Consider the following 13310-nt stretch of genomic DNA (forward strand, 5'->3'; position numbering starts at 1 on the left):
ACAGTTGCATATACAGAATTGTGTGTTTTAATAACGACATGTGCAAACGTTGCAGCTTGGTCAAATCTTTATTTTTTGTGTCTACATTTACAAGCCAGGAAATTAAAACCTCCCATTCAAAATCAAACAACAGGACTCTAGTATTTCCATGGTTTAAAGAGATTGTTGTATGTATATAGATACATATGTATGTATAAATATATGCAGTTAAGAGCCAAATTATTCACACCCCTGGCAAATATTGATTTAATGTTGATTTTCTCTTAATCAGTATGTTTGTTCTGACTGAAAATGACCTTGCCACATGCCAAAAGGTTGTAAGACAATTTGGTAGAAACATTTAATAAAAAAAAAAGGTGTTAATCTTTTTTTAACATTTTTATGAAAAATGTAATGTCCAAAATTATTCATACCCTTTTTAAGGCAATCAATGGAAAAACAAAATTTAAGTAAATCAATGGAAACCTTTATTTGCATTCACAGCTCTCAAAATGGTTCTTATAATACCTACCAAGCCTCTCCATGTCTTCACAATGATTCTAGACCACACCTTTTTAGCAGCAATCCGGGGTTTGAGGCAGAAATTATTCTTCACACTGGCCTTGTGCTCACGTTTTTGGCGGATTGAGGTCTGGACTCTGGCTGGGCCACTCTAAAATGTTGAAATTGCTCTTTGTTAACCATTTCTTGCCTTGTTTGGCTGTATGTTTAGGATCATTGTGTGGTTTAATGGTCCAATTCATAAAAAGTATGAATACTTTTGGACATGCCATTTTTTTTTATAAAAATGATTCCATGACCACATTATCTTACAACCTTTTGGCATATGTCAGTGTCATTTTCAGTCAGAACAAACATATTGGCCCAGAGAATATCAATATTAAATCAGTGTTTACCAGTGAATAATGATGAATAATATTGTTCTTAACTGTATATATACATATATTTTATTTATATATATATATATATACATATACATATATTAGATATCCTTTGTGACATAAATATTTACCTACTCTTATTTACAAAATACATCCTCTACTTGGTTTGATTCTGAGAAAAGTTCTTTTCACATATTGAATTACATAACATATGTATCAAAAACATATGTTTTGGTCTGTAATCTGCGTTATGATACTGGTAAATTTCTGACAATTTTACAAGAAATTGCAAACTAGACACTCGATGGTACTGTACATAAAACAAGGTGGAAGAATCACTATAAAAATTGATTTCTTTTTTCAGGCCCTGATGTGCCATTACCATCAAAACCACTTCTCCATCATAAAGCCACCAAAAGTATACTATTACTTAAAGATGAGGGGAGCAACTACACCTGTGTCTACAAGCAGTCTTACTTTGAGGTACCCACATTTTTATAAAATGTTTCTCTCAAAGTGACATTCATCATCCCCCTGTAATGGTGTGTGTTGTTTCCGGGAGAGTTGGGTCTCGGGTCAAGTCTGTTTTGCACTATCCAGCATGAATGCGGACTGGTGTGGACGGAGGGGTGACAGAAACCTGGGCCTTCTGGGTGAGCATCAGCCACAGCCAGTAGTGCAACCTGTGGGTCTTCTCAGAGCTGTGCTCGAGGCATAGTACCAGAAGCAAAATCCTAGTTTAAAAAAAACAACAAATGCAAGAACATAATTGCAACAAATACAGATGTCAGTTCATTCAGGTGATCTCAGATGCACCTTTTAGTGCTCTCTTACTGATATTGCTTTACCAATACAAACAGGAGATCAATGCATCATCATGCTTTTCCAAAAGGATGGCCAAGATGGCATGATGCATTTGAGATACGAACACTATTAAAGTGCCTTCTCCAGCTTCCTCTTAATTAGCATGTCGTTTAATGTAATCTGGTGCTTCTTAGCAATCGAGTTATCTTAGCAATAGAATACTGTCATACATTATGATGCAACTGCTTGAGGTATACTCTGTCATCTATGGACATAAATTAATTTGATTTCCAGTGGTCTATTTTCCTTGGTCTGACTAAAGCTGGGCCTCATTACTGCTGGTCAGGGGGGAGTTGAGGCATAACTAGTTACCACGGAGTCAGTGTCTGTTACAGAATGCAGTTCAGCTTACCCTTTTTTGTGATCACTGCCTAGAACAGACCGCAGTCCTTAAGATTTTCTTTGATGATAATGTCTGTGACAGCATTGAACACAATTTCCACGTTCTTTGTATCTGTGGCACAGGTCAAGTGAGCGTAGATTTCTTTCACTCCTTTCTTCATATTCAGATCCTGGAACTGCTGCTTGATGTAGTTGCTGGCATCATCAAATGTGTTGGGCCCTGGATTGGTAAAGAACATAAGAGCAAGGCTTTACCCTATGACATCATTCATCACCAGAGGTAGTGAGTTCACTCTCCACCTCAAGCTGGCGTGTGGTGAGCGTTCTGGCGCATAATGGCTGCCGTGCATTACCCAGGTGGGTGCTACACATTGGTGGTGGTTACTAGTGAGGTCCCCCCATCCATATGATGCGCTTTGAGTATCGAGAAAAGCACTATATAAAATGTAATGTGTTGTTGTTGTTGTTGACAATCACTTCATTAGGAGCAAATGTGAAATATATTGGTATATAAGTCATTCATGATATTACATGCAACTTGGGCTTAGATCTGTAGGCATAGGGAGAAGAGGAGATGCTCCTGACATACCATCATAATCAGGGAAGCAGATGCTGAGATGAACTTTCTTGATCTTCTCCTCAAAGAGATCTTTCTTGTTGAGGAAAAGCACAATGGATGTGGTGGCGAAGAACCTGTGGTTGCAGATACTGTTGAATAGATGGAGAGACTCGTGCATGCGGTTCTGAGAAGAGCAGAGAGAAAGAGATCGGTGTGAGAATGCGTCAGTAAAGAAAGGAGTCCCGTGGAGACATCAATGATGCCCATGAGGAATTCTGTAGGCCTTTTGTGTGCAAGTCAGGGGACTAACTATTTTCAGGGTGTCTCTTTGGTCGCCTATTTTCCATGTTAATCGTCACATGTTTTTTTTTTATTTTTTGTTTTTGTTTTTTTTTTTTTTTTTTTTTAACTCTGGGCAAATGGTGGCACTGCGTCCACTGTTATTTTGGGAAGTGGCTGCATCAGCCCTGGCAACTCACTCACCACTTCATCGTCTTCCACGAGCACCATGTCGTAGGCGCTGAGGGCACCACAGAAGATGATGCAGGTCACACCCTCGAAACAATGAATCCACTTCTTTCTCTCTGATCTCTGACCCCCCACATCGAACATCCTAGTTGGGAAGAAGAAAGATCATATTTATTCTGCGAATCCAGAAAAAGGAAAGTAAAAACCCCTCGACAAAAAGATTCCCTCTGAATCTGCCAAAATCATGTTTCACTTTTCAACAAGACACAAGGGGTGGAAGGCAATAAAAAGCCTGCGATACTGGGCATTAGAAGAATATCTCCAAGTGTTGAAATCAAAACACTTTAGTGAACGATCAACTGATCATTTGGATATCTCTCTTTTCAAGACTCCTTAATGACAGGATGTCATTTTCATTTATCTTCATCAATAAATAATTTAGCCGAAGCTTCTATCCAAAGCGACTTACATACAGTATGTCATTTATATTACAAAGGCCACTGTCCCCCAGAGCAAGAGCCTAAGATCCTTGCTCAAGGGCACAACGGTGGCAGCTGGGAATTGAACCCACATCTTCATTGCTAACCTCCTAACTCCTTAACCACTACACTACTTGCACCCTTATCATGTGATCCTTCCCCAGATGTGGATTGGAATAGACCTTTTCCCAGATTGACAGAGTGTGTGGGATGGGCAGATTTTTATTTTGTTTCAAGTTAAACAGAGAGTTTGCTGATCTCACCTGAAGATCAGCTCTTTGCAAGAGAAGTTTTCCTCAATGATACCAGTGGTCTTGACTCGAGATCGCAGCACATCCTGCTCAGTGGGTAAGTAGTCAGCGGCGGCAATTCTGTCCAAGTCTGCGAGGTAGCTGTAAAAATCAGACCAAATGAGTAGTTCAATTTTGTCCATTTGATCCTCCATTTCCCCTTCATTTCACAACAGACTTCTCTTCAACTCCACTGGACATTCAGGCAGTTGTTATGAACTTCTTTGTGATGCTTTCATAAGGACTATTTTTTGTGTTGGATGGATGTTGTTATATCAGTATGGTTGTTTGTTTGGCACTTACTATCCAGCTGAGTCGTTGAGCTGGAACTCAGCAGCTCTCTCGTAAGCAGCCTGCACACCCGAGTCCTTCCAAATCCTCTTGATGACATCTGACAGCTCAGGGGGCATGGTGCCTTCCTCAGTGGAGTCTGACAAGTTCTGCAACTTCTGGGCATCCTCCTGTATACAGGTACACAATCGTGCCCATTACTGGCCAACATAGGGCAATTGACAACAGCATACTATTGACAACAGTTGGCTTTCTGGTGAAGAGTAATGAGTCTCTGTGACTGGTTCTTTGCTAACCTGTCCTCCTGGTGCGCCAAAATTGATATCCAACATCTCCATTCCTCTGACAATGGCCAGGACAGACTGCAGGATGTTGCCATAGATGACAGCCCTGAACTCCAATTGTTCCTCTTTTGTATAACCACCCTGATGGAGAATTCTGAGTGAGAGAGAAGGGAAGGAATCATTATGTCAGTGTAAGGTGCTATGACAGTGACATAGACCAGACCCTAATGGCACATGATTCTGCGTGGACTGCAGATTATGGCTTTGGAAGACCGCTTGTAAGGAAAACAAATGGTAGCCTACTGTAGTGCTTACACTGGCGGCTTTGTTGGCCTACGTTTCTTTGCTCCAAAAATTAGTCCTCTGGTGGTCAAATCTGGCTACTGCATGTTTTCGTAGTGCATAACTCTAAAAGGGGTTGCTGACTGAATGGATCATGGATTGATTAAAGGACTAGCATAGCATAAGCTTGGATAGTAGTTGCTGATCCGTTGCTGTTCTTAAACTTTGGGCAGAGATTTGTGTGTTTCCGGTATGTGTTTTAGATGTCTACTTTTGTGTTGATGTGCTGGAGAAGGGTTGTGTATTATGCGTACTGTGGTGATACTCACTTCATCTGCTTTACGATAGTGCTCTTCCCAGACTCACCAGCACCTGTTTTGGATGGACAAAGGGAAATGAATTTAGTAGGTAATACTATGCCACTTTAACATCCTTTTCTACATCAACAAGTTAGTAGTTGATAGCTAATACATTTAACATTCCAAACTTAGGGCAAGCCATATGTGTTTTCTTATATGTGCTGCAGGCAGGGAGGATGGTCTTGTTGTGTTCAAATGTTTACAAATGGACTTGCAGCAGACATTTGTTTTCAGTCTAAAAGGGCCTTTGCTGGATTTGTGTGGCCTTTATGTATGGCAGGGCCCATTGCTTGCTCAGACCAGAAGAGGGCCTTGCCCAGCAGTGGCTCGTCTCCACGGTGACTCGCCCTCCCTTCATCCCCGAGGCTGACATGCCCCTTTCCTATGAGCAAATTAGCCAAGACTTGCGTCATCATGGTTACATCATTGACTAATCATCAGCTTAACTCCCCATCCTGATTAGAGCGATGATGGGTCTAATGTAAACTTCCCCCATAGACCAATTACTGAAGCTAATGGCCTTACTGGTACCATCACAGATCAGAAGTGCCCTGGGAGATCTTAAGGGTGTGCAAACGTGAAACATTGCAAATACCAGAGAGTATCAGAATTCTGTACAAACTTTCTGGATGAATGAAAAAATGTTTAATGGGCCAACTGCTTATTGTATATATGTTGATATTATTTATTATGCAGAACATGGTACTCAGTGAATATAAAGCTTTATTATTGTTCCTAGTCCCAAAAAAAAAGCCCCATACATTTTCTTTGCTGCATCATCTTAATAATTCTACTTGATCATTTTCAGTCACAATAAGGCATTGGAAGCCTTTCTGCTAACTTGAGATAAATGTGAAATGCAGCAATGTGTAGCAGTTTCAATATACCGTATAAACAAGACCAATCCCACTCCCTTCTAACTTCTATCTACTACTACTGCTATCTACTTCTATATACTGTACTTCTGGATATTTAAACCATGCCAGTGCTTATAAAGTCAAAGGGGAAATGATTACAACATGTCAAATGGACATGAAACGAGGGATAATAGGGTTACTAAGAGCCTACAGGAAAGCCGTCTAAATCCTGCTCGGACCCCCCCCCTTACAAAACAATCTGCCATACTGGCCTCTGAACCCTGACTATCAACTGCATTGTAGTTTTGGAAGTGTTTGTCCTGTCTTGGATTATGATTGACATCAGCTCCAGACAAGGATGTGGAGTCAAGATCTCAAATTTCACTCCTTCTTTACTGAAGCATGTTTGAAGTGATGTGCAACAGTCAAAGCTCTTATTTGGACCCATCAGTAGAAGCCACGTGGACATGAATTTAGTGGGTGTCAATGTAAATAATATTCTATTCTGTTGCACCACCACACAATGAGAAACTAAACAAGAGCTCAGTGAGAGGATCTGGACTTAACCCATCTGAGTAATCGGATTTTCCCTTCACTGTCAGTGCACTCTAATTCATTTGAACCTTGAGGTTATGATCTCTTAAGCAGATATGGCCAGTGGACAGAAAAAAAAGGCTGCACTTAGGATGAGAGTTTCACTTTGTAAAATCAGTATTATTTATTATTATTTTCTCCTGTGAAGCAATATATTGTGCCTTGGGGAAAACCACATGCTATATTATTTTACAATCAGATAATTGTAGACCTAAAGGATTGTTGTTTGTAGTTCTAGTTAAGTTGAGGGATAGTAGCTGATTGCAGATTGTTGTCCATGCATTTTGTAAGGTGTCGTTAACATAGGCTTCAGGTGGCTATGAACGTTTTATTCAGAGACATCTAGCATCTGAAGACAATCACAAGACCTAGCGCTCTCCTGATGGAAAGGGAAAGTTTTCTCTGCTTCAGCATTCTAAATGCAATTACAGTTATAGGTGCTGCATCCCACAGCCAGGGCGTTCTTTAATTCTACAAACATTAAATAACTTCAATTAGAAAGTCAGCTTCAACAATGACAGTCTCCATTCCAAATCATCCATTCTCTCATTACTTATACTCACTTATGTAAACATACGGTCAGTTTAGAGTCAATAAAACTAGTCAGTCAATAATGCCAATAACTGCCAACTTCTTTTTACAAGCATCAAATGCATAACTTGCATGCCCATCTTTTTTATGAAGATTCAAATAATGTATTTATATGCATATGCAGTAAACAATGTATTCTCGTGTTAGTGCTGTAGCTGAGTTGCTGTTCTCTCTAGATGTGTTTTGATCACCTCTATATGTAGGCATATGTAGCTCTCTCTAGATGTGTTTTGATCACCTCTATATGTAGGCATATGTAGCTCTCTCTAGATGTGTTTTGATCACCTCTATATGTAGGCATATGTAGCTCTCTCTCTCGACGTTTTTAATCACCTCTATATGTAGGCATATGTAGCTGTATATCCTCTGCCAGGGGGAACATACTGTATACGTAAGCAACAGCTAAGTGACAGTTGTCTTAATCTTTAGCTCTAAAGAAGCTTGACTCCACAGTGAGGTCGGTGACATATTAAGTATGTGTAGTTTGTAACCCTTACCCAAGCATTTGAAATATTTGATTCAGATTTAAAACCTCTCCAACCTTCACTAATGTAATATAAATTAATATACCCAAGGAATATAGCATATTGACTTGTTGACAATTCTCCCTGATATTCTGTTGCCAGTATCTAAGTACTGCTGGGCTCAGCTCCCTGGCCGAAGGCCTCTTGACAGAGTCTAAAGACAGCTCTCTTACCCAGCAGAAGTAGCTTCACGGTCTTGGACTCCTTGTCAGCCTCCTCCTGGAGCTGTTTCTCCAGCTCTTTAGACCGCTTGTCCTCAGCACTTGCTCCAGCTCCCATGTTTGCACCTTCCCCGTTATAATCCTACAAGTCCCGAGGTAAGAAATGTTGCCGGCTTTCTCCCTGTGTGGAGCACAGAGAAATGGATGCACGCACCTTGGTGCTGCACAAATGATCTGCCACGGGCGGGTGACCTGAGAGTGGAGAGATCAGTAGCTTCCCAGCACTCCTTGGCAGATAACTGGATCGGGACTGTCCAAGGACCCGGGCAAACGGGCGTGTCTTTCAGGTCTGAGGCTCAAACCACTCTAATTCCTCTCTGTCAAAGCCTAATGTCTTAGGTTGGGATTGGGGAGGGGTTTCTAGATCTTCCCCTGTGAACCAGCCAATCCAATTAGCTCAGCTAACAAGGACAAGAAGTGAAGGTTGAGAAAAAGTAAGACTAACACCCAGTCTGAGTAATTTAATTTGGGGTGGTGGACAGGTGAGAAATGTAGAATATGAAGTCCTACAGCCGAAATCAACATTTCTGCTCTTCTCCTGTGACAAGAAATAGGCACCGCTGGGAAAAGACTCTCTACCCCTGTGATAAGAAGGCCATGTCCTGCAATTGCCTGTATACCTGAATGTGACTAGCTCACGTGAACTGAAGATTATAGTTTACTTTTCAGAGTTTGTCATCAAGTTGTAGATAAAGGCCTAAAGCATTACAAGGCACATTCTGCATGTTGGCCCAGTCCACATGTAAACATGTGCTATTTTGTCTGAGTTTGATGTTTTTTCTTGTCTGTTGTTGTCATTTGTCTTTTGAAGCTATATTAGAAGAGAAGACTATGGAAGCGCTAAGATGCCATCAGTTGACATTTTAGACCTGTTTTCTCAAGATCTCTGCTCCCCGATATAGCGACATATTAAATTTGATATCTTGGGAATATGATGCATAAAAAAGGTTGTGATAATGCTGTACAAGTGGGCTAGTCGGAATGTACAGCTCATCAGCTTGGCAAAACGAGGCCTTAGGAGGCTTGGTTTCTAATGTATACTACAGCTGAGATATAACAAATCCTGTTGAAGCTTTAGTGAAAGTATTTTGGTGTTTGGGTGTGACTGATCTTTGACAGGGTCAGTTTAAAGCCTGGAAAATAGGCTGTGATGGTGGCCCCAAAAATTCTCAATATCAATGTCAATGTTTCACAAAATGTAAACTGATGACTGCTTACAGCTTTTAATAGGAGACCATCGAGCCTTACGCTTAATCTATAGAAAGGTCCTATAGACACCTGGGGGACACAGGTGTAGGATTGATCTCTTGATACACATCACAATTCAAGTACAAGTACATAGACAACGAAATGCAGTTTGTGTCTAACCAGAAGTGCAAAAAAGCAGAATAGAGCAATGTGATATATAGACAGGTGGTGCAGTATAAGCAGTATACAACATATAGTGCTGTGTAGAGAGTAGTATACAGTTAAAAAAGTGGGATGGTTTACAGTAATATAAATTAAATATAAATATGTGCAATGTATTAGCAGTAGCCTTATAAGAGCAGAATAGATATGGATATGCAGTATGAACAATGTATGAACAACATGCACAGGTAGGTGCAGTGTAGTAGCAGTAACATTATAAGAGTTGTAAAAATAATATAGATAATGTTTTCTATTACCCCTGCATGGGTGGAGTGAAGGGAGATGCCATGTTGAAGTTGATGCCATTAGAGTCTATTTGCCTTGGCATTGACAGTGATCCCATCCCACTATCTAGTTCTCTGGCATGCCTTGCTATATATTAATTATTAGTATTTATATAAATAATTTTAAATACATATATAAAAAAGAATTCCATAGCTTTAATAGCTACCACAGTATGCAATGTGGTTCAAACATTATAATTTACTTGACGTGGTCAATCAGCAAGATAATGACTTGCAAATTGAATGAATGCTCAGCTATGCTAGTAAAATCATTAAAGATGTTACAAAACACAAAAATGTCAGTCCACTTCCATTTCTCCATTGTCTTAATGAGGTGTAAGGCCTCTTCCATGAACCTTTAATTTGAGATTCTCCATGAAGATGTCAGAGAAGTACATTTATAGGATTGATATGGTAATATATAAGGGACTTGTACATAAGAGTGCTTTGGAGAAGTCTGAGGAAGCAATTACAAAGCTCCCTTGTAAACGTGTGTCATTTCCTCTGACCTAAATTACAGTTGTAATGAAGACTCTCAAGAGCCAATTTCAGTTTAGGACCAGGATTACTCCCCTGTACAAGACTCAGTCCTGTGCATTTAACCTTCTGCTGGATTGATAGCTTACATAACAGGGTAGCAGGACACTTTGGCCTTCTGTGCTCAGTTGTCTGCAATTCAGCAGCAGCAGCACTCTTCGTGGTAAGAAAATTGTCAACTATTTTTTTTTTTTTTTTTTTTTTTTTTTGCAAATGCATTTTTCATTTTGTCACATATAAGCCATGGAAAATAAATGATCGGCTCCCATTTACAGTTTTTACAGGACAACGAATTACACCTAGCAACTTGTACAGTAGTGCTTAACACTACCTAGATATACTCTCATAGCAGGCACCTCTTGAGTGTGGGCCATGGTTCAATGACAACTTTCTTGGCAATAACTCAGACCTTTCTCTTCACTCCCAAATCACCTCTGTCTCCTGATTTGCCAAAACCAGCCCCTTCCTGTGCAGTTTGCTGGGGTCTCAAATCCCTAAACGCTTCAAAGAGGAATATAGCAAGCTAATCATGGTATCCTACTTTTCCTCCGTTCCAATCTCATTACGGCCTGTTGCCTGCTCCCGCCTCCCGTCCAGCATCAGGCCTGTTGATCTGTTGACAAGATTACACACTGCATAAGTCCCGCATAAACCTTGGGAGGGGACGGCTTATAGCGGCAGATGGCTGCTTCCTGCCTTGGGTGGCTGCAGCAAGGAGGTGGTATGACTCCTGAGAACAGGTAAAATAGGTCTGCATGCAGCAATAACCAAGTCTCCAATGCAGCACAGATCAAGAGCCAGCCTGCTGTGATTGGGTGACAAGTCACCTTAAAAAACAGTGTTACCATGATCGCCACTTCAAACTGTGCTTTTAACAAAGTCCAAATGACCTTGCATCAACCCCAATACCTTGCCATTTATCATGAATTACTTCCCCCCATTATTATTTTTTTTAATATCTGCTACTTGGAGTTGCATTGTAAGGAAATAGCACTTGTAGAGTGTGATACTAATATGATGATTCCAACCAGCTTACATTTCACCTCAGGTGCAAGGTTAAATCTACCTGTTGCTAAAAAAAGAACTCCAAAGGCATGTGCTGTCAGGGCTTGACATGTGTTTTGATGTCAATGGTTGTAATGGTTTGCTCAGTTTATGGTGGAGGTTCATTACTTTCTTCTTTAACCCAAACCCAATGACTCAGAGAGAGAGAGAGAGAGAGAGATAGATAGATTGATTGATTTCTAGATAGATACAGTTAAACACCATAAAGACACACTTTTAGCAGAGTAATTTAAAAATCCTTTTGACTTCTAAATGACAAAATCATGAATATTAAAATTACATATTGCACCATCGGTTCCAGGATAGCACTATCAATGATTATATACAAAGGGTCCATCAGAAGTAAGCTTGAATTGAGATCTGCTGGATGCAAGAAGGCTAAAACAAAATAAAAATTAACACCATATTGAAATGTATGCATGTACAATCTATTGTCTTTCTATTCAAGCATTTCAGATGTGCTCCATCTCAGAGATTCTGAAGCTCTTTTATGTAATGTGCTGTGAGAGGAGGTCACGTCTCTATATATATCTCCGGTCCAAACCTCATTGAGTAGGTGCTGGACTTGTACTTGTACTTGTAAGACTCCTCCCTGCGGAGCTTGCAGAGCTGTCAGTGAAGCTCACATAATTCTTATTTGACACTTATTATTATGTTGATTTATCATCAATAACACATTTACAGATTTATCCTGATATTTTGTTTATTAAGAGTACCCTGATGAAAACTGCAGTCAAAAGAATATTTGTCCATGGTGCTCCACTCTGACTCACACTTACCCACAAGAGGGAGCTATATACTCCATGTTTTTGTGCTGTAACGTCGAATACATTTGCAAAACTGAATGCCTTTCCAAAAGCAATTTGTTCAAACAGCACCACACTGTGGACTACCCCATAACTTGCACAAATTGTTTTGTTTATGTCTTAAGAGCAAATTGAACATGCCAGTGCCATCAAAATGACAAGTCCTTTTGACATTGTTTATAATCTATAGTCAGAATGCTTAGCCATGTTGTCAATGTAATAGTGGACTCTTTCTGTTTTTTCTATGGCTAAGGTTTTGATGACAATAATTGAAAATATGTAACACTGCACTTTTTGTTTGTACCGTAATTTCCCAATTATTAGCCGAGGTTTATACATTGATTTAGCAAAATTGCTTCAGCTATGAGGTTAATACACAGGGGCAGTTAATATGGTACTAATGTTTGTTTGTTTTTTTACTTCCATAAAACACTGCCCTGCGGTTAATACACAATGTGGCTAATACACAGGAAATTACTGTAGCATACAGTATTTCTATTTCTATTATATCTATTTCAACAATACAAGTTACACATTGTAGCATCAACAGCAGGAGATTGGACAACAGGATCAACAGCAGGAGATTGGACAGGATTCATATTGTATACTTTTTCTATTTGGACCATAGACTGTATAGACCTATGGTTTGTTTGTACTGCATTTTGTTGACAGAACATGTCAGAAAATTGTCAGAATAGAAAAATTTTCAGAAGGGAAAAAAAAATTAGAATGTCAACTTTTTTTTTTAAAAAGATCTGAAAACATACCTGTACAGGAAAAAAATCTTATCCTGTAGACTACATTTTCAGTCATCTGCTACAGGGAGAAAATCCCCTATTAAGTCAGGTTCTGAGGTTTCTTCCTGGAATATAGTATGCCACAGTTGCCATATGGCGTGCTTGGGGGGGGTAGAGGGTTAAGGCTCTGTTTGGCGTCATTTTCTATATTTTTGATATGTTTGAAGGTTCATGATTGATAATGACACCTGAGTTTAGAGAACTGGCACTTTGATCATTCTGTATGAAATGCTTACAAATAAATTTATTATTATTATTATTATTATCCCCTTTAGAAGAAAAAGGACATTCGGTTGAAGGTTCAGCAATTCAATTTAAGTTGACATTTACTTATGAAAAGTGAATAGAAGGAATAGAAATTCAATTTAGATTTACCAAAAAGTGAATAGAAGAATTTGCGTTTGTGTAATTGATAATATCATGAATATCAGACAAATGCCCATAATATTTTGCATGGATGTGCTAAAACATTTGCGGTTTGCTCAAAATGAGACATTGCTTTTATGTGATTGTGGAAGTTGAACA

General features: G+C 39.5%; 1 protein-coding gene across 1 annotated transcript; it reads right to left on the reverse strand.

Moving 5' to 3' along the window:
- Positions 1 to 738: 738 nt before the first annotated feature.
- gnat2 (guanine nucleotide binding protein (G protein), alpha transducing activity polypeptide 2) lies at positions 739 to 8204 on the reverse strand. The gene is made up of 9 exons (XM_048241483.1): positions 7839 to 8204; positions 5070 to 5112; positions 4471 to 4612; positions 4187 to 4344; positions 3857 to 3985; positions 3130 to 3259; positions 2677 to 2830; positions 2098 to 2307; positions 739 to 1615 (listed from the first exon to the last, which is right to left on the reverse strand). The coding sequence occupies exons 1-8, from the start codon at positions 7942 to 7944 to the stop codon at positions 2117 to 2119; spliced, it is 1053 nt and encodes a 350-aa protein (XP_048097440.1). The 5' UTR covers positions 7945 to 8204; the 3' UTR covers positions 739 to 1615; positions 2098 to 2116.
- Between the last annotated feature and the right edge of the window lie 5106 nt (positions 8205 to 13310).

The sequence above is a fragment of the Alosa alosa genome, chromosome 4 (assembly GCF_017589495.1).
Source record: "Alosa alosa isolate M-15738 ecotype Scorff River chromosome 4, AALO_Geno_1.1, whole genome shotgun sequence".
In the NCBI taxonomy this organism is placed as follows: Eukaryota; Metazoa; Chordata; class Actinopteri; order Clupeiformes; family Clupeidae; genus Alosa; species Alosa alosa.